Here is a 27,758-nt window from a genome sequence, read left to right on the forward strand (position 1 = left end):
GACCTGCTTTGTGGGGCAACAATATGCGCCATGCATTGATTATTCATGAGTTCACTCGTTAAAAATAACACCAATACCATTCAACAACCCTGGACTAGGCCTGAATTCAGCTACGGCATTGGCCTTACGTTTGCGTCTGCCAAATTAACGGGGACAACCCGGCCCTACAAACAACTATAACTGAACTGTACGATAGCAAACACAGCTAAGCAAGCCCGGGATATGGCGGTAGGTAGTGAAGGATATATTTTACCCCATCTTTTGTTAGTAGTTATTAATAAACGTACGGCACGCCCGTCCATATATATGCTAAAAAAAACCATTCTACAACCGGCCAATTCACCTGATCTCGCACCATGTGACTTCTTCCTATTCGATCGACTCAAAGAACTAAAAAAAAATACAAGGAACTCGCTTTGAGAGTGTGGAGGCCATAAAGCAAAAATCGCTGGAGGCTCTATAATGGCTACACCAAAAACCGACTTCCAGAAAAGTTTCGAGTGGTGGACCGAACGCTGGCACCAGTGCATCGTACCCGACGGAGACTACTTTGAAGGGGACAACTTGAATTTTGAAGAAAAAACATGTACTTTTTTTCTAAATAAATTCCGGTTATTTTTTGGTCATGGTAGTATTCATCAAACTAAGCGATTTCGCAAACAAATATTGCTTTATTTTGCAAGTGCGGCTATCGAAAGTTGACAATACATACATATCCTATTTGAGCAGAAGCAAAAGTCCTTCATTACAACTAAATGGTTTTATTCACATAATTATGACTACTTAAAGATGGCCCCAAAAACCCCCGAAAAGTTGAATTAATAAACGGTTATTAGAAGGTTGACATAGTGTACTTACCGTTTAGTAGTGTCGTTTAGTGCTTGCTGGAACTGCTCCTCATCATCATCTTTCATGTAAACGATCATCGGCCACTGCTGCAACCGTTCCTGATCCTTTCAGGACACTACCCACACCATTCGATTCCAATGTAAAGATGCATATAGTCTCTGAATACAAACTTTCCCAGCGAAAAGAAACTTTCATTGGTCGTAATTCGACCACGATAGGCACCTCTCATAGTTGACAGCTTTTAACGTAAGGCAGAGCCAATGCCTCGTGGCTGGAAGGACACCCGAAGGAAAATGTTTCATATTTGTTCATTCACTTCTCATTTTCGTTCGAAATTTCGTTTCGTGAAGCAGAAGCGTCCTTAGAAGAATAAGTCGCCATCACGCCATCGCCTCTGGAAATTCCAAAGCCAACCCTTTTTCCCTATGCTCCCGCCACCCACCCACCCACCCACCCACCGGGCGCCGCTGAAGAAAGACACTTCACTTTGGCTAATTGAGAGCGGCTTAGCCGAGCGGCAGTTGCCCTCTGGTTCGCCGAGCAGCAGTAGTGTGAGTTGAGATTGAGCCAGGGAATTAGCTGCCGAGGGAAGCTGCCGAAACCTCCGCCTCACCGCCACCCCCACCCCCACTCACCTTCCCCCTCCCGTCGCGATTAAGTGCCGGTTTACCGACAACTGTCTCGATTCTCACTCGCCACTCGTCCCCGCTGTCCCGCTGTCCCGTCTTCGTCATCGTCGGGCGCTAAGTCAATCGAACTCTTCTAGAACTCGCCTCCCCTCCTGTGGACCGTCGTTTTGATTGAGCTTCGTCGCTCAAACGGGGTACGGTACGGGATGACTCAAGGATGCTGGGTGGGTTGGGTAAACTTTTCGCATAACTTTTTATTACTTAACCGTTCGCGTCGCGGCGCTTGGCGAAGGCGAAAAGGATTAAAGCCACACCCCTCACACCCCCTCCCCCCCCGGGGGGCTAGATAGATAGATGACAGAGTGCAGAGAGCAGCGAACCCGGCGGAGGAGGGGAGGGTGGGGAGGAGAGGGGTGCGCCCGTGATTATATATTTAAATGTTTCAATTAACCCCCACCCACCCGTTACCTACCTTTGCGAACCCTCCCACGGAGAGGACCAGGTAGGAAGTGGTGGAAGGGGAATTCACGCGTGGCGCATCCACAGCGCGCGGGAAGGAGCAGGTTCATCAGCAGAGCGTCCTCGCGCCTTTTGGGGAGAGGGGAATGGGGGGTGGGGGTGGAAAGTTTTTATCGCTACCCGTGTAAAACCAGCGAACCACCCTTTTCCACCCTTTCTTTTGCACACCCTTAACCTAAAACCAACAGGAGGTGCCTCCCCCCCCACCCGGCTCCCCCTCAATCCACCACGAAAACCCGAACGGAGAAGGAGTAGCGAAATCCGATTAGTAATTAGCCCACCGGAGAAAGGACTGGAGTGCTAGAGCGGCACTCCCCGGGTCGGTGGGTGCCCGACAGGTTTCGCGATTTACATTTGAGGCCTCCCCCATAGCCCTGGCCAGGCGCCAGGCGCCCACGTGGCCACGTTCGGCGTTCTAGTGACAAGTTTCATTAAAAATACTTAAAGGATTACGCCGGCCGGCTGGCTGGCTGGCGACCCTGTCCGACCGATGATGATGAGGGGATGATGATGAGGTTGTGTGTCTGTCTGTGTGTGTATGTGTCAACTTATGCTCAAGTTTTGCCAGCTCGCCAAGCAACTCTCGCGACGCTCTCGCGATAGCATTCCCCCGGTCTGTCGCTTGGTCTGGAAATCGAGAAATAGATACCTAAGCTAAGCTCTAGGGGTGGCGCGAGGGGTGTTCCGTCTCGTGCGAGGTAGGGAACGATTAGAAATGGCAAGAAAGAGAGAGAGAGAGAGAGAGAGAGAGAGCAATTGGTGATCCATCAGCTTTAGCGCGCATTCACGGAGTTGTTGGATCGAAGTTGGATCAAATCGCTTAGCGAAGTTTTGCCAAACACCCTTCTCTGCCTCCAGGGGATGGAATGGAATGGAATGGGATGGGGTGCGGTGCAGAGGGGGAGGGGCGGATGGTGGAAAACGGGACGCCATCGCACAGAGAGGATGGCTCATTACCCGATATAAGCCCAATACACAAGGAATGTTATTAGGAAGGGATGAGCGAGGAGAGGAAAGGGGATGTGGCGAACGCGCGCGCGTACTCGCGCGCCCGCGTTAATCTGCGCCATTTTTCTCTACGCTCTCATCTCTGCTTTTCCCCCTGTTCGATATCCCTTCCGTGGCTTCCGTCTGTACTAGGGGCTCGGATGAGATTCGGTAAACACATACACACACACACACACACAACCCTCCTGCGTCAGGAACATGCATGCGTACGTTGTGGGATGGATTTAAGTTAATCGCACCAATTATGGGAAACAAATTGGCTCAAACCTTGGCTGGCTGATGGGGGAGGGAGGGGGTGTTCCGAAAGCGTTCCGCAACCTCGAATCTCTCGGGCTGCGAGCTGTTCCGGTTGACTTTAGCCGAGAGCGAGCTCCATGCACCATGTCGTGGTGTTGTTGTGTAGTGGTGAAGGTGAGCTTACGAGCCGAACCGCATCCACACACCTGCACGCGACGCGACGCGACGCTCTGGCGTTGATTGAATCCAATTAATATCGCAATAAACTTCAATTAAAATCCGTAAATCCGCATCCTGAGCAGCTTGAGTTGCTGCTGCTGCTTCTGCTGCTGCTGCTGCTACTGCGGTCGAGCACCATCATCACCAGCAACTGCGCGTCGGACGTTTCCTTGACTGTTTCGTTAAAACTCTCTGCGACTTCGAACAACGACGCGACCTTCGTTTCGAGACTTTTGGGCTAACGCTCAAAACCTCGCAGGCGCAGACCTACTACTGTGTCCGAAAAGTAAGGTCCAAAAGGGCTTCCAAATTGCCCGCATAAAGGGATATCTTTAATTTTGTATTTTTTGTAGGTTGTCAGCACTGTTACCGATAATCATAATAAATTAAAGAATTTGCATTAAAAATATTTTTTCGACTGCGAATGTACCAATGCGAATGGTAAAGAATGACTTTAGTGGCGATACTACGTCAAACAAAATTATTTACAGTAGGTGGAAAGACTTCCAGGAGGATCGGGAACGTTTTGAAGAGCAAGAACGCTCTAGACGACCACCAACGACAATCGATGCAGTTCAAGTCCAAAAAATCAAAGATTTGGTGTTGGAAAACCGTCGATTAACAACAAGAGACTTTGCTGATGATAAAGGCATATCAAATATATCCGCTAATTACATTTGGAAGGATGTTTTTCATCTCAAACGCGTCAGCGCTCGATCACGATAATGCAGCATCTCACAATTCGTTGGTTTTCTGTGACTTTTTTGCCACTTTTTTCACTCATATCGTTCCAATAAAACCGTATGCGCCTGATTTGGTTACATTTGGCTTCTAGCTATTAGACAAGCCCTAAATTTCGTTCCGGGGACACTGTTTTGACACGATAGAGCAGATTCAAGCCGCTGCGAAAAAGGCACCGAAGGCCATTCCTAAAGATGACTTTTTCACGTGTTTCGAAAACTGGAAAATTCGTCGGCATAAGTGCATTGTGTCTGGAAGGGATTACATTGATGGGAAAAAAATTGATTTGGAAGAAAAATTAAGGAACTTTCAAAATAAATCTAATGTCACCTTATTTTTTGGACACAGTAGTATTTCGTTGTCACGGTCGCCAACTGAAGCGACAAACGGCGACGGTGAACGGTGAAGTGGAACCTAAAAACCGGGTTATCATTTACAGAAACCACAAAAAAAAACACAAAAACCAATACCAAGCAACCAACGCACCCGAGTCGAGACAGTGTTAGTTTTAATAGTATCACGATTTTTATTCATATAAATCGCATATATACACATACATAAGTATACATATATGTATATATATATACATATATGTATACATATATGTATACATATATGTATATATATATTTATATATCCTTTTTTAATATATATAATATAGTTTTTCAATAATAAATTGCCTAATCCGTTCACTGCTTGCTGCTCCGAACCCCGTTTTGCTAGGATTCTTCGAATTCTGTTCGTGGTACTGTTCTGCTTGCATGCTTGCTGCTTGCGCGCGGTGCATGATTCTGTTCTTTGCAACCCTTTGCAGCCCTTCCCCTGATGATGATTTCTTCTTCTTCTTCTTCTTTCGCGAATCCTTCCATAGCTCCAGACTTTTTAAACCTACCCAATGCCCCAAAGGCCCTAGCTTAACGACTTCGTACACACCATGCGCACGCGCGATGCTGTGTGCACTTCAGAAATCAGCCACCGCGATGTTCACTTACGCTTTTGTTGTTGTTGTTGTTGTTGTCTCTGTGTCGTATGTGAGTGTGTATTCATGTGTTGTCTCGAAGTGCGTGTGTGTGTATTCATGTGTGGTCTCGGTGTGTGTGTCTGTCTGTCTGTGTGTGAATGCGTTAGCTATTGCTTCCCATATTGGCTTACCGCGATTGCGAGAGTCTACGTTCCATGATTTTGGGGCGAGCTCGGACTCCTTGCGCCGTTCGGTTGTGTTCGGCCCCGCTGTGTGTAGTGTCTAGTGTGAAATGGTAAATCCTTATCCGGAGTAAACAAAAATATAATACCTCCTACCAGCTTCCCCCTCTTTCTTTCTCTCTCTCTCTCTCTCGAATTCTCATATCTAGTGCGCTCCAACGCTTGTGACCGCTTGGATTACTTATGTCAAAAACCGTTGGCGCAGCCAGCCAGCCCCTCCGCCCTTCCCTCTCTCCAGCATAACCGTAGGATACAACAGGCGAGACAGAAAATGGCGCAATATATATGGCACTTAAGAAACTTCACGGATCGTTCTTCTCAGCTCAGCGAAAACAAATCTCCGAATAACAAATAGAACCCCCCCCCCTCTCCCTCCCCCACACCACCAACCCCACCCGCTAAATCTATCCTTTTCGCTTGATTCTTTCTCCCCCCCCCCCCCCACCCGGCCCACACCCTCTCCATTTACTGTCCTTCTCACTTCGTCTCAGGTGGGGTTGGTTTTATCGCTTGTTGCTCCACTTAACCGGTCCCTCAATCAATCAATCAATCAATCAATCTATCGTTCAATCAATAAGCCTAATAATATTCAATAATAATGACAATAAGAATAATAAGAATACCGCGGATACCCAGGCTCCACCGCGTAGGTGTGCATGTGTGTGTGTGTGTTTGTGTGTAGAAGGTGTCTGTGTAAGTAGGTGGTCTAGTATCTGGTTCACCACAATGCAACAATGCGACTTGTACCGTTACTTACAACATTGTTTACCAACCAACCCCGCCCCTGGTTCCACTCTCTCTTTCTCTCTCTCTCTCTCTCTCTCTCTTTTCCACTTTTTCTTACTGAGTTCAGTTTCCTCGTACAATCATCGTACATTCAATGTTGTGTTCCAGGTTCTACGCCCCCCCTGTTTGGCACAAAATAGTTGTCAAGATTCTTATTTGATACTTCCACATGCGCATTCATATCATTCTCTTCTCTCTCTCTCTCTCTCTCTCTCTCTCTCTCTCTCTCTCTCTCTCTCTCTCTTTCTCTCTCTCTCTCTCTCTCTCTTTCTTTCTTTCCCTCTTTCGACTCCGTAAACGAAACTTCGTAAATAACATAAGGCAACTAACCATTAGGTCCTAAGAAGAGTTTGTGACAGTGTTCAGCCCCCCTCCCCTAAGCCTAACCTGGTACAATATTCTATATTCTATCTCACGCAGAAGATGGATCTCGTCCAAAGGGAAGCCTTGCGGTGGAACCAATATGCGGAACCGATGTGATTCGATTGTTAATATTTACCAGGTGTATGCATATGAAACCGCCTTTTTTGTCAGAAAATAAATTTTATTCTGCGAAAATGGAGAAACTCTTATTCTTCAAACAAATGGCAATAGTTAGCTATGCATTTTAGCTATGCTATTTTTCCTATCTCTTAGGCAATTTACAGATGCTTTACAAAAAAATGAGTCGGTGTTTTGTATCAAACCAATCACAGGTCCATTTTTTCAAACTTTTGTAAGAATGGAAGCGCTGCTCGGCCAGTATCTGTCCCAGCGATGCAAATGAGTATTGATTCGATAGAGCCAAGTCTGGTGAGTTAGCCACAAGCGACAAATGATCCCAATTCAGGTCTTGTATAGTCTTCTTGGCCGGTTTTCCGCGGTGTGGCGGAGCATTTTCATCGAGCAAAATTGGTCTGTTTTATCAATTTCGATATTCCGGTCGATTAATGCGGATTTCACGATCCAAATCGATTAAGTGTTGCTTCTATAGCTCACTAATAACCGTTTCGCCCAATACGGCATGCAATTCGGTATCTTCTAACGTTTTTGATGGTTTTTCGCGATTTTCGTTTGTCACATCAAAATCGCCATTTTTAAATTTTTAAAACCACTCTTTGCACTATGTTTCATAAAGAGCATGCTAACCGTAAACTTCGGTAAGCATTTGATGCGATTCTGTCGCCTATTTTTGAAAATGGAAGCAGAAAATGAACGATGTCCGCATTTTGCAGTTTTTAGGGACGGAACTTGCCATTTTGTCCACAATGAAAATATTGGTTGTAGTGTGAAATTAGAACTATTGCGCACCGATTTTGATTAACAGATGCCGAACGAACAAAATGAAACATTGAGAACGGTTCTACGGTTCCATTTGGCTGAGATATAGCTATAAGAACACGGAGGGCGGTTTCATATGCATACACCTGGTAGAGAAGCTTCTGACATGCAGCAGGTGTCACCTATAGTCGCTCACAAAAGTGTCGCAACAAAAGCTCTAGTTGAAGTCAACTCCAAAGGTCATGTCAACTTCAAACGAGTGTGAATTGTAAACTAACACATCGAATAGCGAAGCTTAGCAGCCACAGGCTTTTCTCGGTAGGTTTTTTCGATTTTTGCAAAACTCCTTGTTTGAGTAGAGGAAAAAAATCCTTCGACATGAAATGGCGAAAGGTAGTATGACGAAAATGCGAATGACAAAAGGTCATAGAAAATGGAATAGAAAGCATTGATGAATTTTGACTGTGATCTTATGAAGTAACTCAATCTTCCCTTCACTTAAGGAAACGCCTGACCCGAGAGGATCTGGATCAGTAAATCGCGCATGAATTGCTTCTACACATTACAGATACCTGCTTCTCCTTCGCGTGATCCTTCTCAGCGGCGCGATAGAATACACAAATACACACCCAAAACACTCCCGGGGGTTTGGGAGGGCAGACACTCTCTGGCATTTCCGACCACACACCCACACCCACACCCACACAAACATACACTCACACACACTTCCACACATACACACTGCATTTGGTATATGTGTATATAAGTAAAATGTAATGGATTTTTTATGAACTAAATCGCAGAAAACAATTCTCCCACTCTCCCTAAAAAATGAAACATGTTCGCGCTTCTGTCAAATGACAGAAATGGAGCTGCCGTTGGAAGAACGCTTACCGTGTAACCTAACATTGCACACCGTGCAACGTCTCATTCGATGTCTACCCTTTATTTCTGCTTTCTCTCTCTCTCTCTCTCTCTCTCCGTTTATCTCTCTCTCTCTCTCTCTTCTACTTTTCCTCACCTGTTCGTTTACACATCTCTCCGCTGGTGGTGCCACGTGCAGCTTAGCTGCTGGCAGTGCTGTTGTTGTTGTTGTTGTTGTTGAGCGATGACTTAAGGTGGGTCGGGGAACCGAACGGAGACGGACCGCCGGTCAAACCGACGGGCAAGTTGCTACTATTGTTGTTGTTTAGATCGCCATTGTTCGGCGTGACACCGGAACCGGGTGGTCCACCCTGGCGCTGCTGTTGCTGCTGCTGGCCTAGCAGTGTCCCCATCATCGGGTTGCTACCGTTGGACACCCCATTCTGCTGCTGCTGCTGCTGCTGGGGTGAAGTGTGGATGCCACCCTGGCCCTGGCCTTGTGAACCACCACCACCACCATGACCGTTGGTACCGTGACCATTCTGCATGCCCTGCGGTGTCTGCGGTGGGCCAGTGATCGCACCACCACCACCACTGCCACCCTGCTGCTGCGACATCTGGCGTTTCAGCATCGGATGGTTGGCCATCGAGGCAAACACCAGCCGTTCCTCGTAGTCGTACTCGCACAGGATCTTGTTCTCGCACAGATAGAACTTGTCACCGACACAGAAACTGCAACAACGGATAGAGAGAAAGAACCGTGGAGAAAGATAGAGAGAGAGAAAGAGAGAGTTAGAGAGAGAGAAAGAAAAAGTGAGAGAGAGAACCCCAACAACAATATCGATGAAGGGATGGAAGGGAACAGCGGATCATTTTGGTTAGTGGCGTTTGTCGATCTAGCCAGGCTATACTACACTATACTAGAAAACGGATAGCACACACACACACACACACACACACACACACACGCACACGTACATGCACACAATAGCACATTGTTGTGGAATAATTGCCAAAAAGTTTTGCCCGTCGTTGCCCGCGGTCACTCACTGTTCAAATTTCAAATCACAATAAACCGAACTCTGCTACTAGTACTACTACTACTGCTGCCCGAACAGGTCAATCACCGCTCGCGTTGCAAGCCCTCTCTTCTTTTGGATTTAGATTTGCAGAACCCCCCAAATTGTGTGTGTGTGTGTGTGTGTGCGTGTTTGTGTGTGTGTCCCAGGACTTTAGGCCATTCCCATCGACCGGCCCCATTGGTCGGTTGCCGGTTTGCCACAGATTTTCGAGCGAAACAGCAGCACGCACACACACACACACACACACATACGCGCACATACACATAATGCAAACACAGCCACCGAGAGCAACAAGCGAGTTGCGCGAATAACGGTCGCTACATTGTGCTTCCCGGTACTCCGGTAGTTGTGTGTGTGTGTGTGTGTGTGTGTGTGTGTGTGTGTGTGTGTGTGTGCTGTAGTTCTTCTTCCACCTTCGTGTCCCTTCTGCACTGAAAGGGGAGTGCGGGTAGTGCAGGACCACACGCCCTTGATGGGGATTATAAATCAAATTAAAATAATAATTCCTAATAACGGGCGCGCGTGGGTAAAATTAGCCGAGTTTGTGATGTGATGCCGACGAGTGAGGGGGGCACGGGATGGGAGTTGACCAGATGAGAGGGATGATGCAGCGCGCTAGGTTAGGACGGTTGACAGCTTGTAAAAGTGGCGAGCTGCTCGGTCTATAATACAGATGAAACAAGCTGCTGCTGCTGCTGGTGCTGGTTGTCCGCTCGTCAACTCTGCGGCTAACTCCGGGGCTGCAACGCCGCGTATAGTGGACCAGAGATATCACACTGGCGAAAGCAGACACACACACACTCAGGCGCGCCATGACCACGCAAACAGCACGATTGCAGTTGACGTGTAGAGTTCGGTGAAGCGCCGAAGAGCAGCGGAAGCTGGATGCTGAAGCTAATATTAGCATCATTCCAGCATCATTCTCCACCCCCCCCCCCCCCCCCCCCCCCCCCCCCCCGTCGAGCAGTGGGTGGTGGGATGGAAAGGGAAGTGGGCCTGCCAGTGGCGAGATAAATGTCAGGACCCCCCCCCCCCCCCCCCCAGCAACCGCCGTTCGGAGGCGTAATTATGAAGACAATCGTTTATAATTTTCCAGGCCCTTCCCTTGCGTATAGGGTGGTTACGGGTTTTGGGGGAGGCGGGGTGGGGAGGGTGGTTGGAGGTGCTGTGGTGGCGGAAGGTAGCGGTGGTTTTGACAGATTTGTCATCTGGCACGGACACAGCAGGCACTCATGACAGCTGCCTCCAAACCCCAGCGATGGTGGTGGAGCCATTGGGGGCGGGGGAGGAAGGGTTACTGCAGGGGATGAATGAATTTCCCTTCCGATTGACGAAAGGGATAGTCTCGGTGGAGCGGTAACAAGGGAAGGGGCGTGTAGGGGAGTCTCCAAGCTCCAAAATAAGGTCATAAATCAGGCACACAATGTTTAGTTGAAATCCCCACCCCCCTCCCCTATCCCGTCATCATCCCTACCCCCCTTTTCCAGCCGTCTGTCTCAAGTGATCCCAAATAGTCGTCGTCGGCAGCATCGATCCGGGTCCTGGTGGCCTGCAGGAGGAGAAGGAGGATTTCCTGTCCAATTGTTCCGAAAAACACATGGCACCCCCTCCCCCGTCCTACTGCTACCCCCGAGATCCGAACAATCAATCATTTGCATCACCGCACACACACTGCATTGGATGCCCGTTGTGGAGTGGCCCGGTTACCGGTAACAGTGGTGGTTGCTAGATTGGGGGTTTAGCTAGTCTACCCCCCCCCCCCTCGCCCTGTCCCTTGGGAGAGCTTGGCAATCTAAGAAACCCCGAACCGAAACTCATCTCGCGCATTCCGTACAAAGTCCAACATTTGAATAAAAAAAAAAGGATGCTGTTACTAATACGACGACGACGACGACGACTACTACCACTACTACTACTGCTACAACGGACACACTGGTTTCGCGACTGATTTCCCTAGCGGGCTTGCATGCAGACCCCATACTGCCCGTTTGGGACCGTTTATGGAAATCGAATAAGGGGGTGGGAAGGGGGAGGGGGAAGGGGGGGTTACACCTACCGATGGTTGCACTGCTGGCAGGCGAAACACTCCAGATGGTAGACATTGTTCCGGGCCCGCATCACCATCTCGAACGCCGGGATCACCTTGTTGCAGGCGGCACAGAAACCCGTATTGCCGAACAGCCTTTGCGAGAGAAAGAGAGAGAGAGAGAGAGAGAGAGAGAGAGAGAGAGAGAGAGAGAGAGAGAGAAAACGAATTAGTAGGCTAATTCCTTGATCCGCTTTTAAACAACCACTCTCTCTCACACACACACACGCACACACACCTGAGATAGTCGCGCTTGCACAGCATCAGGTTGCCCTTGGTGTAGAGCGTGGAGCCGACCTCGCCGAGCCGGCAATCGCAGCAACCACACTTGAGGCAATCCTCGTGCCACAGCAGATCGAGGGCCCGCAACAGGAACCGATCCTGGATGATCTTGCCGCAACCGGCGCACACCTGGGGTTGCTGTTGCTGCTGTTGCTGTTGCTGCTGCTGCTGCTGCTGCGGACCACCGGGACCGCCCGGTGCTCCGACGCCATTCGTCGGCTGATGGCTGATGGTGTTGAGCTGAGCGGCCTGCTGCTGCTGCTGCTGCTGCTGCTGACCGTTAGGTACGAGTCCGTTCAGCACCATACCGGCCTGAGAGCCGCTCCCCTGGCTACCTCCACCACCACCACCACCGCCACCACCGCCAGTAGCTGAGACAGGAGTCGGTTCCGGCTTGGATACGTCCATTGTCATCATCTGGAATGTAGAAAACGGAGAAGCGATTAAGCACGATGCATCCTAAACTTCACATCAACACACACACACACACACACGAGCGTGCGCGCGCGCGATCAAAGACAGTAAGAAGGAGAAAGTTTTGTTTTGGAAAATGAATTGCCATCTCTTGATGCTGTCCGCCAACTTTTTGTTTGGTTTGGTTTTTGTGTTTTGCTTTTTGCTTCTTTTCTTTTTGGTTTCAGGATCCCGCAGAGGCAGCGCAGACTGTACCGCTACCGGAGACAACTTTTGGTCACCGATAAACACACACAGACAGACACACACATACACACAGGTGTGAAGAAAAGTTTTCCAATCCCTCTAATGGAGCTGTTGAGACATTGCAGAGGGCAATCAGCGACGCTGAAGCGCTCGATGGTTGCTGTTCCGCGACGGCCGCGAGCCGTTGTAACGCGCCCGGAACAAATGCCCGGAATGCTGCTTCGTGTCACCTTCCTCCCTGCCTTCCTTCCTTTCGCACGCTTATCGCGCTCGACGTCATTGCGATTTCAACTTCTTGTCGCGTCGTTCTGTGCGGTGGTGGTGCACCCACCACGATGTCGAGAGCATCCGACGATCAGAACGACCGTAAATTCGAACATCCTCCCTCCCTGCAGCAACAAAAACAACAACAACAACGCAACAGCAACATCACTGCACACATAACGTCGCAGCCAGCAGCACGCTCCGACAACACTATTACACGTTTGTTGTTTCGAGCACTCCAGACGCAGACAGACAGCAAACGGCACGCTACAACAACAACAACAACACAAGATGTTGTTACTGTTTTCCAGCCATAACCGACCGATCCGAATAATGCTCTCCAGTAATAGCACACATAGACGGAGCTCGATCATCGATTCGTGATCATCGATCGATCGGTGGCATAGGCCAATGTGCACAAGCTGGTTGTACACGATGCACTCGACGATGTCTGTTCGGTTCAAGTTTTCGCCGCTCCTAGACTCCCCCACGACCAGGGACGACGCGCTTGAACGATCCTGTCTGCCGGGGCCTGGTGCGATGTGTGTTTGTGTTTGTGTCTGGGTGTCAGTGAACTGGGGCACCGTGTGTGTGTGTGTGTGTGTGTGTGTGTGTGTGTGTGTGTGTGTGTGTGTGTGTGAGCATACCGGAACCTCCACCAGGGGACCGGGGGCCCGCATTTTCCAGCTTCTGCTACAGCAAATCTGGTATCTCCCCCTCCCCATGCCATACGTCATATCAAGCGGAACAATCAGCGGACATGACGGACGGCACGAGGATCCAATCGGCCACCACCAAATTAAAGCCACGACGACGACGACGACGAGACCAACGTATGGCCAGCGAAACGGCCGCATCCCCGTAACAACCCCCGTTACCCCCGCGGCTACCACTACCAGCGTCGGTTTACACGTCCACGTTGTGTGTGTGTGTGTTGACACATGGCGAATGCAGAATTTGCGAGCGGCGAAAGGCGGAAAAGCGGGGGAAAAACTGGGAAAAAATCAGCAAGGGGTTGGTCAGAGAAGGGTATCAATTAGCGAGTGTGTGTGTGTGTGTGTGTGTGTGTTTCCACTGTGGCGATAATTATTTTTCCGCCTGATTTTTCCTCCTCTCCTCTCTCTCTCTCTCTCTCTCTCTCTCTCTCTCTCTCTCTCTCTCTGTCTCTTTCTCTCTCTCTTTCTCTCTCTTTCTCTCTCTATCTCTCGTGAAGCTCTCAGGATGACGATGGATCGCTTCATGCCGAGACAGGACAGGACGTCTCGAGCGCTTGTGTGTGTGTTTGTGTGTGTTTGTGTGTCTGTGGAGGAGTGCAAAGCGGAGCTAGACGCGCATTGAAGAGTCAAACCGATTTCTGATTCCCCATCGTCGTCGAGCTGTCGGCAGGAGACAAATTCTCCGGTGCGCTCCGGATTCGGATCATCTTTTATTCACCTCCGGGGTTTGGCCTTGGCCCGTAGGAGGGGATGGTGATTTTTCGGTCATGGTGGTGGTGGCGGTGGTGGTGGTGATAGTGGGCCGGGGGTGAAGTGATTTCCCAATTTTCAAACCACCGCTCATCAATATTTAACGATGCCCGCCGCTGCTACTACTACTACTACTCCTACTACTGATAGTGCCGCAGGACATTCCAGGACATCTCTTCCGTCGGGATCACCTTGCACACAATCTGCCCGGGCGACCCCGTTCCCGGCATCCCCCGTCCTGCTTGTCGCTCATGCTTCTATTACCCTCGGAGCAAATGGGGTGCGGGCACTAAAGACAAACCAAAGACAGTGTGTGCGTGTGTGTGTGTGTGTGCGCAGCAGAGGGTAGTAATTTTCAATTTCACAGACCACCACTCCTGCTTCTCCTTTCGTTCCTTCCTTCCTTCCTTCCTTCCTTCCCGCTGCTACTACTAGCACCAAATTGAGAAATGATCCGCAACAAAGTGAGGAAACTATCTTCGCAAAAGCGCACAAAACACACACACACACACACACACACTCTCAGTGTGTGTGTGATATTAGATTCAGAAGGAGGAGGGGTTTCAGGGGTGCTGCGGTTGAGCATACCTCTTTTTGGGAGAGCAGAGTGTGCCGGGGGAGAAGGGGGCTTGACGCGAAGGGAATTGATTTGCAAGACGCGCCAAAGACACTCGGAAATAGTTGCGCCCGATCGCAGGTGTGTGTGTGTGTGTGTGTCTGTGTGGAGGATTTTAGGTGAAGAAGGGATGAAATTCCTCGGATATCTTCAAGGAACCCCTCCCCCACCCCAGGGGGAGGGTGTTCAGAACGATAAAACGCTTAATACAAAGGTAAACACACGCCACTACTCGAAGCGCCCGGAGTAGCAGGAACCAGGAGTACGCTTAGGAGGACATGGTACGTAGCTATGCGTAGCCCTCCTGGACCTTTCTTCCTTTCTCCACCCCTTCTACAACCCTTGCTTTGCGAGAGAGGGAGAAAGTTCGTCTCGTTAAATTCCAACTTTGAACTTGGGAGGCGCGCGCGCGCTCCAGACCGCCATAGGCACCTCTTCATCTTCGCATCATTACACACACACACACACACACACACACACACACACACACACACACACACACTAACATGGCAGCCAGAATGTTGCAAAAGAGTCCGAATCCGAGGAGTTCCGAGTAATCCGAGATGGGTTTCGTAGCTGCTGCCGGATGCGAAACCAGATTGAAATACGTCTGCGTCTTAGATGTGGTTAATTTGGAAGACGAATCCCGGACCATCCCCGGATCCGGAGGCCTCCGCCGGAAGGTGGGTGGAAAAGGGTGTGGGCGTTTACGAGACAAATAGGCGGAGGATAAACGGAGGAAAGCAAACTAACGACGGGATTTTTTTTTTTGGGTTTTTGCTTTTTGCGGCCCAAAAATTCAAATTACTTCCCCTCTTCCTAGGGGGTAGTAGTTCACCCTCCTGGTCGACGGTTCCCATTACTGTCCCCCACCCTTGCACCCTCTACACGCCGACAACGATGACGGCGACGAGCACACAGATCGTTCACCGTGGCACGAAACAGGATAGACAGAATGTCCAGCAGGCGGGCAGAGGCGGAGGCAAATTCACGTCCTTGGCCGCGGCGCGGATGGAAGTAATTTATAAAGAGATTATGCTAATTCCACCCCCCCCCCCCCCCCACCACCACCTCTCCCCCATCGCAACGAAGGCACGCTGAAATCTCTCATACAACTCCCCAAGAGAGCGTAGTCGTCGTCGTCCACTGCTCCAGGGCTGCTGGACATTTGCTGGGTGATTTGTTGTGTGCACCGGGTGTACCATCCCATCGGGCCGACCGGCCGGCCAGCCGTGGGGGCGGGATATACACACATTGCAATTGCAGCCGGCCCGGACTCACCACGGATCGGAACGCCACAACCAAAAAACAGCAACAACGATTTCACTTGCGGTGTAAACTGTCATTGCACCTGCAGCCATGGATGCCGCCCCATGAACGAATGCATCCGCTTTTTAAAGCTGTTAAACCAGTGCACAATAGCAACTTTAACTGTTAAGAAACGGTCAAAACGAGGCGATACGACCGTTACCGCTAAAGATAAAAGACACTGCTGCACATCGTCCTTCAAGGGAGGGGATAAGTTATAAAAACAAATGTTCAATTAACGTTTCCTTCATACATTTTTTATGAATGCTTACCCCGTCAAGAGTTTTGGGAGAAATTTTCAAATCAATCGAAGCGCTATTTATTTTCCTGGTGGCTCCGTACAGTTTTCATTAGAAAAAATGTTAATTCTACTTTTTATTTTTTGAGTATACTACTGTGTCCAAAAAGTAAGGTGACACGGTGTGCAAATTGCCCGCATAAACGGATATCTTCCGTTTTGTATTTTTTATAGGTTGTCAACACTGTTATGGCATGGCATGGCAAATTTCACGTCAAAATATTCACTAGTGTTTGAGATACGTATTTTTTTGTGAACTGCTAAAAGTGCATTCTTCGTTTTTCTCCATATCGCAAATTTTTAAGCAAAGAATTTGCATTAAAAATATTTTTTTCTGCTGCAAATATACCAATGCGAATGGTACAGAATGCCTTTAGTGACGATACTACGTCAATAAAAATTATTTACAGTAGGTGGAAAGACATCCAGGAGGGTCGGGAACGTTTTGAAGAGCAAGAACGCTCTAGACGACCACCAACGACAATTGATGCAGTTCAAAAAATCAAAGATTTGGTGTTGGAAAACCGTCGATTAACAACAAGAGACTTTGCTGATGATATTGGCATATCAAACATATCCGCTAATTACATTTGGAAGGATGTTTTTCATCTCAAGCGCGTCAGCGCTCGATCACGATAATGTCCCATCTCAAACTTTGTTGGATTTTGGTGACTTTTTTGCCAAAATTTTCACTTATATCGTTCCAATAAAACCCAATGCGGCTGATTTGGTTACATTTGGCTTCTGGCTATTAGACAAGCCCTAAATTTCGTTCCGGGGACACTGTTTCGACACGATAGAGCAGATTCAAGCCGCTGCGAAAAAGGCACCTAAGGCCATTCCTAAAGACATTTTTTTTCACGTGTTTCTAAAACTGGAAAATTCGTCGGCATAAGTGCATTGTGTCTAGAAGGGATTAGTTTGATGGCAAAAAATTGATTTGGAAGAAAAATTAAGGAACTTTCAAAATACATCCAATGTCACCTTATTTTTTGGACACAGTAGTATAAAACTTGCTTTATGGGGTAAAATCGTATAATGCATCACCTTTTCAATTTCAAACAGCTACCATAAATCGAAAGATTGGAATTTCCAACAAAGCCTCCCCGTGGATTACCTGGATAAACTTATAATCTAACAAAAGAATAATGATTGGTATATTTCAGATGGTCCAACGGAAAGCTACGATGGGCACCGAAAAAAGTGCATTTTTGCAGAAACGAACGCCTTGCTGAATGTTTTCAGAAACGCTCAAATGTGATGTCATACAGGGTTACTGATATGAAGTGTTACCTTTTCAAAACACCATAACTTTTTTGTGTGTTATCATTTTTTAGTGATTTCAACGACAAAATTGTTTTTTTTTTTAACATATATAATGACGGGCATACGGCTCGTATGTTTAAACAAAATTGTTTGAGGATAAAAAACAAAACCAAACAAAATTGTTTGAGGATAATCAAAATTTCAGAATCCGTTCACTTTATCCTGATGTGGCCACCTTTGCCTTAACTATAGCCTTCTAAAGGTCGAAACACGAGTTGCATGTTGCACGAAGGTGATCTTGCGGTATTTTGGTCGATTCTCATACAATCGATTTCTTCAGCGCATCATTGTAGCAATTTATGGTGTGATACACCAATATTTTATTCACTTTAAGGTGATTGAGCTCACGAACAATAGCTGGTTATGATTTGCCAGACAAATATAACGCAATCACACTATGACGTTTTAGGGCCCTATTGCGAGTGTCTTGTCTTGCAAACGAGACTGCTTTACTACTGCTGAAAAAACTTAGCAGTCTTGTTCAGTTCTTATGAATGAATTTGTGATTTTTTACAGCCTGATTTCAAAACAAATACTAATACTACTAAATTATTCACCAACACCACCAAAACCAACCATCTTTCGCGCCAATGGCAACTACGACCAAAACGAAAAAATATACCATTTTCAGTCTCGTTTTCAAGACTCAGAGTTTGTTGCCAAAACCTACCAGACTCTGAGTCTTGAAAACGAGACTGAAAGTCTCGTTGCCATTGGACCGAAAGATGTTTAGTTTTGGTGGTGTTGGTGAATAATTTAGTAGTATTAGTATTTGTTTTGAAATCAGGCTGTAAAAAATCACAAATTCATTCATAACAACTGAACAAGACTGCTAAGTTTTTTCAGCAGTAGTAAAGTAGTCTCGTTTGCAAGACAAGACACTCGCAATAGGGCCCTTAATTTCATGACGGTAAAAAAAATCATTTAAACTGAGACTAAAATGCTATTAGTGGCTTGTCAACAATATATTGAACATTCAATAGAACAATTTTGGCGTTGTAGTTATGAGCGGTTCAAAAGATACAAACAGTGTAAAGTTGGTAACACTTCATATCAGTAACCCTGTAGAAGTACAAATCTTCCCCAAATTACGGTCCAATTTTCTTCAAAACTTGTAAGTTATAATGACAGTTACAGGGAAAAGGCGGAGGTAGATAGTTTTCTAAAAACAAAACTTCAAAAATTAACCTTTTCAAACTCCGAGCTGGGTTGGAAATACGCGTACAATTCATGTATTCAAAAAGATGCACCTGGCCTGGTGCAGCATAAGTGTACCTAATGAGGCCTCTCCTGCGGTTCGCGACAAAATGTTATAAATTGTTTTTCTCCCTTTTTTTACTATTTGATAGATTTGACACCAACGCTTGTCGCTTTTTGACAGAATACAATTAACGTTGCTATCGCACAGCGCAGAGATTTCCAAATAAACACTGCCTGGCGCCATAAATGACAGTCGTGCCGGGCAGGTGAAAGGTTGCTCCCATGTACTGGCTGCTCAGAAACCCGTCGCTTTATTACTGGGCGTCCCAAGTGCGTCTCATGAACCGATGTGGTCCGGATAGAGAATCACAATTTGGACAGCAGGAAGTGTCAAGCAACCGTACTAAGCAACTAGAAACGCAGACACGTATAATATCTCGGATCGAATCGAATCACTGGTTGGGGGTGAACGATGATCTAAGATCTCTGTTTTGTGCCCCGCGGATTTCACTTCCCTCCCCTTCCCTCCTCTCCAGAAGCTGCCGGCAATGATTCATCAGTGTCCCCCCCCCCTTTGCAATTGGATACATCTATAAGCGTATCTACCAACAGCGAGAGGAGACTCAACGTATAGAACGAATTGTTATTGTGAAACAGAACGCACTCTATTCACGAACACACACACACACACACACATAGAGACACACATGGGGCGATTCGCAAGAGCTTCTAGGAGAACTCGCCAACGCTGCTGCTGCTGCTGGTGATGGGAGTAGACGAGATGCAGATGATGATGTTGTAGATTATGGTTACGCGCGACATTTGTTTGCTTTCTGCGCTGCTGCTGCTGCTGCTGTGGTGGTAGCTGGTAAAGTAAACACTGACGCGGTCACCGCGTGCGTGCGCGCTTGAGTGTGATAATGAGTGGTAGAAGGTGGCAGGCAGACGGGAGGGGGATGTTTTATTGTTCTGTTTTCTTTATCGCTTTTCCTTCGCCCACTCCTCCCTCCCCCCCCCCTGATACGTCTTTCTCGTGGCAATACGGTAGAGGTGAGGCCCGAGGCCCGAGGTCTCCACTCGGATTTATGATGTCACCCTCAGACACACACACACACTGAGCACTGGTAGGGTAAGGGTGCGATTATGATTTTTTTTATTTAAACCAGCGTGATGTATGTGTGTGTGTGTGTCACCCTGGTTTGTGTGTCACATGCACGACGGTACACTCCGGTGTACCAGTCGTTGCTGGACCACCTATCTTCCCGAAAACCACGTCCATCACTCTTTAAGCACCACATCTCAACCCCCTCTTCTAACTAATCGAGTCCACATGTTCACACACACACACACACACACACACGCAAGCACGCACACAACCATGAAACTTTAACGGAATAGTGAGACACGACACGAAGTTCAGGAAAGCATTCCGTTTAATTGCGGGATAGTAAAACCCCAATTGTGAAAGAGGGAAAACACAGCCTTGAAAAGGAAAGGCCGTACTCCCTTTGCCGAAACCAACTCACAAGACGATTGATCTCGTCCTTGAAGGACCTTACGTCCTTACGGCTGCGTGATGCGTGGTTCGTGCGTGCGTCTTTCGCCCGTCACTCCCACCCCACCACCGCGAAACACCACCGGAAAACAGGTTACACACTCCCGTGGCTCTTTTCCCTTATTTAATTAGCTTCGCTCCGGTGCTACAATGAGGGTCCAGAGGACTGTGGAATGGAGGGTATGGAGTGCCGGTACGGTAGGGGCGTTTTGTGGCCGATTAGCAGCAGATCGCTGGGGCTGGGGTAAGCGGAGGAAGAGGAGGAGGGGAGTGAGGTGGAATTGGGGTTTTCGCGACAGTGGGTATGCGTTGGAGTTTTATAAATTTGTCAACCATTTCAGCCTCGAGAGTGGCAACCACTACCACCACCACCATCAGCAGCACTTCACCTCGTTAAGCACCTATAGACCCCTCCTCCTCCTCCCCCCTCCCTCTCCAGTCTCATTCAAAGTGTATGTAACGCACGCAATCTAACCCTCAGTGAGAGTCTCTCTCTCTTTTTCTTTCACTCTCTCTCTCTCTCTCTCTCTCATTCTCTCTCTCTCTCGCTGTTAAGGGTAGTGGTACGTCTGTTGGCGCCTTCAAGTGGCCCAAAAGCAGCACCATAAACTCACTCCCTCCCCTTGGTAGGGAATCGTGCGCCCCTCCCCTCTGCACCCTGCCATCCCCTAGATGAGGGAGGGTGGTTTAGTATCGTTAGAACAAACCATCACCTCTCCCACCACCACGGCCACGGCCAGGACTGTTAATCGCCCCCATAAAAACCGTTCTTTCGATTCACCCTTCAAACCTCCCCCCTACCCCCTCCCCCCCCCCTGAATGGGCACCAGAATGATGTGGGGAGCCGGTCGTTACGTCATGTAACGCACGAAACGCACACAGAACATTAATTGCTGACAGGCACGCCACTAGTCAACGCCGCCCCGAAATGCCACCCCGGAATTGGGGGTATGGGTGGTAGGGTTGGTAGGCGATTTATTCTTTTCGCGGTCAGCAGCAGCAGCAGCAGTGGCGCTGCTTAGAAGCGACGCGAATTTGTGTGTTTCCGTTCTGGCAAGAAATAATACGCACCTACTAACTATTGAAGGGGGTGGGGGTTGTGAGGAGTGGGGCGCATAACTTTGCGAGGGGGGAGGGGAGAGGAGCTGGTTGGTGAATTTTTGTATTGTAACCCTCAACAAGCATGCCCTTTCTTGTTATTGTTTCGTTTTTTGTTTTTGCGGGTTTTCCATTTTGTTTGTCCGTGTTTGTGTCAAACGCGTTCCCGCTGTGCACTCCCATCCCCATCTTCTGGATGGCTCTTGTGTCCGTGTGCCACTGAATGCCACCGGAACAGGAAACCGGACAGGACCAGCCGGACAAAACGGATCAAACTACGCATCTGTCATGCTCATCGCCATCATCATCACCACCACCACCACCACCACCACCACACCAATATCGCGCGGTTGATCAAATTGCACAACAGCGGAAGCTGCTGCTGCTGCTGCCAGCATCGAGCCAGCAAATGTTCCAGCCGTAGCCACACACACACACACACACACACACACACGGAGATCCGATTGCAATGGCAATTGTTGGCGAAGAACGCGACTCGCGAATGCACTGCACCGGATCGCATCATCATCATCATCAATCGCGACCCCGGTGCCCACGGCCCAGCCAGCCAGCCAGCAACAAAAACCGCCCAACAACCCTTCAATGATTAGAGGCAAGGGTACCGGGGATGATGAGGTATTGCATCGGAGTCGATCGATCGTGTCAAAGGTACACACCAACCCACCACCGTACAAGGGTGCAACCTCTCGAACGCAACCACACAGAGTGCCCAGGGAGGGGGACTTATCGCTCGGTAAAAAGAGCGCGCGGGGTGGGGGAGGGGGTTGGTTTGACAAGAGGGTCGAGATCAAATCACGGGCCCCGGTGTCAGCCACTGGCGAGTCGGCCGCGACTGAACGTGAAACCTATTAAAACCTGCCAAAAATGTCTCGATGGCACGGAACCGCACCATCCCCCCTCCCTCACCCTCTAAACCCCCACCCCCAAAAACGCGGTTTCCAGCCGCTTTCCGGGATTTCCGTGAATGACGCATACGCAGCGCTTTGAGACCGCAACAACATGAACCAACCAAACCAAAGGTACTCGTCAGCGCCCCAAATGGATGTAGGAAGGGGAAGGGGTTGCATTCCACGTGAGATTCACACGTACCGTAACCTTAAAACAAACCCGTCATATCGTCACGTGGCAAACGAAGCAAGGCATCCAAGGGTCAAGGCAATTGGTGACTGAGATTTTAAGAGGAAAGGGGTGGCGATGGCATGCAGGGGAGGGCGTGCAGGGGCCACGGGCCAATCGATCTCTCCTTTTTTGAAAGGGGAGTAGCTCGGTAGGTGCACGGAAATCGGAGTGTGCAGTTTCGCGATTCGCACCTCACGGCAAAGCGGCTATACACGGGCCCGGGGCCTGGAGAGGAGTGCAGGGGTGGTGGACGAGGAGGAGGAGGAGGAGGAGGAGGAGGAGCACCAAAAAATCCACACGGCGTGCACAGGTTAATTGCCTTCCAGGCTAAACTCGGCCAAGTGCATTTCTGTACCGCCTGATTGCTGCTGCTGCTGCTGCTGCGCGCGATGAGTATGCGACCCCTCACCCCGTGCTGGAAGAGGCGGGGGCGGGGGTTGCGAGAAGGCAGATAGGCCTGGTTGGCTGGGCGGCAAACCATGAAACACTGAAACCTCCTCGTGACTCGAACATTTGTGCATTTTTTTAAAAATCCATTTCGTAGCAGCAAACAGAGGAAGAAAGAGAAGAAAGAAGAAGAAGAAGGTTCTGCTTGGGGTTCAAGGATCAGTCGCGGATCTTGGAAGAGTATCTCACTTGGAGGAGAAATGAAACTGCAATCCATATGCGCGACGTGACAACAGGACGAGGAACGATCAACCTCCGGATCCGGACCAGGTCACCATGTCTCACTTTTCTCCCGCGGTGGGTCCGTCCGGCACTCGGCAATAAAACGCCGTCGCACCGTTATGATCTCCAAAATCCGAAACATATTCAACCCCTTTCCCGGAACACAATAATAAACACAACAATGCGCATCTGTCGGAGTCGGTCGGAATCGGTCAGCTCTAACTATATCGCCGAAACTACAATAGGAAGCCAGCAAACAGAGGAAGGGGAAGAAGGAGGACGAGCAGAAGGATCATAAAACTTCGGCTTCCATCGATGGTATGGGATCGGTGGGTTTCGGCCCGCACCTGGACATTAAACCGCGCGTCCGGCTACCAAAAAAACCCTACAAAAAAAACCACCAACGTAAGCGATGATAGATCAATGGGCGCGCCTAGATAGATCATCAGCCAAGCCGATGGCCCATTAAATCGGGATTAAATCACCACCACTGATCAGTGGCCCGCTGGTGACGGCTGGGACATAAATTATCGCACACCGCGCCCGATACACCTCATAAGCTGACAGATTCGTTGAAAGGCGTCTTCATTACATGATGATGATGATGATGAAGACGTTGCCCCAACAAATGATTAACGATTAACGCCTATAGCACCAGCAGCGGCATGTGTGTGTGTGTGTGTGTATATGTGTATGTATGGTCTCGGATCTATCGGAATCGGATTGCATATTTTATGAGAGTGAGTTTAGTGCTTTTATGGAGCTCCTCCTCCCAAAAGCTGCAGAAGATCAGTGCCAACAAAACAAAATCTATTGTGTTGCCAGCGAGACACTTCCACGTCTAGTTGGGAGTGGTGCTAGTGTTGAATCACTAGCACATTGAAGCAAGGATGTACACATCCATCAGCGCAACAACATCACATCCACACGAACATGAGCGGATTGAAGTGCTGCTCGTAGCATTAATGAGGTGCGATGAGGAGTTTTGATCGAATCCAAACGATCCAAACCAGAGGACCATAAAGAGAGAGAGAGCTTCTTCTTCTTCTGAATTTCGTTTTGTGCTCCTTCTTCTTCTCTGTCTTGCCTCATATATTCGCCGCGAACGCGTGGCCAGAGATCGCGGGAAGATCCTGCCATCGCCGCCGCCGAAATGCTGTTTTACCAGACGCAGTAAACTCAGGAATCCGGAGTGCAATGGTGTAGTGGAGGGTATGGTTTGAGATGTGTAGTTGAGGTATTTCTCGCTCGCTGTCGCGGTGCATCATCGGCAATCCGCGTCCATGAGCAACTTGATCCTGACATTATTCTGATCATCCAGTAAACCCCCAACGTACCTACATGCGAAATGAGTTACACACACACACACACATACACACCGCTGTGACAAGGGAGAACACGGAGAATAGAGGGATCCGTAAGGCATTTCACTGGAATGAGACAAAATGTCGCTGTTCGCTATCGCTAAGACGCGTGCTGTAGCATTCTGTACACGCAAATGCAGACATTTCAATCCACTGCAATGTGTTTGATTCGCATCGAAACATATTCGCGATAATCGCGTTGAAAAGCAACAGCTTAGCAAGATCCAGTATGACAACTTTAATTGTCAGCATTGCCCCGTTGTAAATAAACAAAAAAACAAATTATGTCCGCGTATCAGAAAGGGAATATTAACTGACCTACCCGTAGAAGGAAAAAGCAAAATACCGAATTTTGATTAAAGTTCTATCGATCGTCTTCCGTTCCGTGCAGTCCACTACTTGTGTTGCGACTAGTATTTGCAGAGACAAAACATTTTCAGCCAAGTACAAGAGTTTCATAGTCGACTTCGGAATGGACCAAATCGAGGGTTTAGCGGAACAAAGCTGTCGATGAATGAATATAATTTCATTCTATTTCATCTTAACCGTGCTCACGAGCACGATCTTTAACGAAACCTAGCTTTGGTCGTTTGGTAGTAACGCGTAAAGCTGCTGACAGCTCGAGACCATCATGTGATGTGACGAAACCAAATAATGCAATGCAGTATTTGGAAAGGCTGAAAGCTGAATTAAATATTGCATGCAGCAGTCCTAGTGACATACTATGATCGTTTATAAACTTCAAATGGCACTTCGCCTGCCTTCATCTTTACATGTTTTGTCGCCCGATCGCAGGTGTCCCGGATCCTCCGTTTACTACATGCACCAGCCACGTGCATTGGGAACAGAGAAGGTAAGGGAAGGACACAAAAAAAAACAAAAAAAAACCAAACAAGCGAGGTAAAACAAAAACCGCGCAAAACGATCAACGTTTGCTGCTTGGCTCTTCCTGGGAGTTCCCGCGTACTGTTCCCAGGCACCTTCGCTGACGAAGAGGGAAGGAAATGCGAATATGCGCCCCAACGTTTTTTTCCGTTTCCAACACTGTCGGCTCAGGCGACAATGTACAAAACAAAACAACAAAAAAGGAGCCAAACCAACTAGACCTTACGTGTATTAGGGCTAACGCAGGTGTTCGGTCGGAACACCCAAGAAGTCGCGCGATACCACAGGAGAAAAAAAACAACAAAAGAAAACGAAATGGGCGAGGCTAAAATGCAATGTAGGTGTAGAGAGTAGGGGGGAAAAAACGGGTAGCAGTGGATCCTTGGCCCACCCAAGACAACGGCGCGGTTTACTCGACGCGAAGCTGTAAAGCACCAACAACGGTCTCCAATTATGCGCTTTCACGACCTACTTTGCATGGTAACCTCGTTGTTCAGGTGTTAATAATTTGGCGAAACATGTACCATAGGCTTAGAAAAAATATTCTGGAGCTGGGAACTGTCACTGTTTTTCTTAGCGACTTTGAACCGGTACCGCTTGCTGACGCCATTATGTTCTCGCTATATTAATAGAACGGCGGAAATTCGGAACTCATCATCAAACATTAGCTACGTCCATCAGCAACTTGGCTGATAGAACTGATGGAGCAGCTGCATTCAATTTGCAAAACAAAGACCAACTGCCACCGCTTTATGGTTTCGCCAATTTCTTGGCATACAAGCTGGACACAGTGTGGACGCCGAAAAATAAATGTTACCAAAGCTTGTATTGCCCTTAGATTCCTGTAATCTGAAGGCTGTCGAATCTAGACGAGTTCTGGAGAGCGGCTAGGAGTTCCTGCCAGGTGATCACACATTTCCGCCCATTTGGCCTCAAAGGAAAGCTTGATGAGGTGAGGAGGCTCCAAAGGAAAGCTTCAAATGGGGTGGGGAAATTGGTTAGTATCTAATACTGATTCCATTGTGTCCCGTTTCAGGGCAAACAGTGCTCAGGACAGATCGCTTCTGTTGAACCATCCCTGGAGCCTACTCTCTCTCTCTCTCTCTCTCTCTCTCTGGAGTCCAATCAACATTGTAAATGGCTGCATAACGTACGTCGTGATCGGAGGTGGCTCCTGGCCTGAGGATCATACTAATTGGTCTGGGATTTCAATTTCCAATTTAGCACATAAGTTAACGACGAAAACAGAAGAGTGTGCAGAGGACATGAAAGTGAAGGGCCAGAAGGTCCTGGCCAATAGGCACAAGAGCTCGCCACCTGAGCAGCTCCTTCACGGGACACTCACACATACACATACAAGCTCAGATACGGCATGTCCTGATACTAGACGGTCGTGTTCAAAGTTAACCGATCAGTCACACACTCCCGCGCGCATATGCACCCACAGAGATACAGACATACACACCTACAAAGAGCGTTGCAGGTTTGGTCCTTGGGCATTTGCCCCCCCCCCCCCTCCCCTCGCTGTACGATCTATGCAGATCATTTTCCTCCTTTCCCGGGTACACCATCGTACACCACTGCACACACGCACGTACACTCACACACACACACACGCCGACATACACCGACACACTAGGGGATCAGGAATCGGTTCGCGTTGGTATGGATTGGTTGATTGCCGCTTCTCCATTGCGTCACGGTATTGATAGCAGACCAAAGTTTCGCTGTTGTGTAGTGCATGCGTGCGTGTGCATGTATGTGTGAGTTCGACAGGTGTTACGGGGGTGTGTTGAACACCCCCTGGTCCTTACCTTGGCAAATCGGCACGCCGACAGGCTGCAGTTGTTGCTGGAGTGGCTGTTGTTGATGATGAAGCCTTTTAGTGGGTTGTATGAGGAAGGCTAAAAAGGCGAAGGAGGGGTACTGCCTCCCTTCTCTCTTCTTCTTCTTCTATGCTCCGGCGTCTCCGATCGGAGCGGAGGTGATGACGAACCGGGCGGCTGTTGTTGTTGTTGTTGTTGGTTGATGACCACGGAACAAAGGCTTCAGGCTACAACGCCGACAATCACTACAGGACACACAGCGACACACACACACACACACACACACACACACACACCTCCCAAGATGCCGGAGGATGG

At 48.6% G+C, this 27,758-nt stretch overlaps 1 protein-coding gene across 1 annotated transcript; it reads right to left on the reverse strand.

Moving 5' to 3' along the window:
• Window positions 1-5,868: 5,868 nt before the first annotated feature.
• On the reverse strand, window positions 5,869-27,620 carry LOC125948124 (Wilms tumor protein 1-interacting protein-like). The gene is made up of 4 exons (XM_049673893.1): window positions 27,429-27,620; window positions 11,722-12,182; window positions 11,454-11,579; window positions 5,869-9,047 (listed from the first exon to the last, which is right to left on the reverse strand). The coding sequence occupies exons 2-4, from the start codon at window positions 12,180-12,182 to the stop codon at window positions 8,516-8,518; spliced, it is 1,119 nt and encodes a 372-aa protein (XP_049529850.1). The 5' UTR covers window positions 27,429-27,620; the 3' UTR covers window positions 5,869-8,515.
• Between the last annotated feature and the right edge of the window lie 138 nt (window positions 27,621-27,758).

Source organism: Anopheles darlingi, chromosome X, assembly GCF_943734745.1.
Source record: "Anopheles darlingi chromosome X, idAnoDarlMG_H_01, whole genome shotgun sequence".
In the NCBI taxonomy this organism is placed as follows: Eukaryota; Metazoa; Arthropoda; class Insecta; order Diptera; family Culicidae; genus Anopheles; species Anopheles darlingi.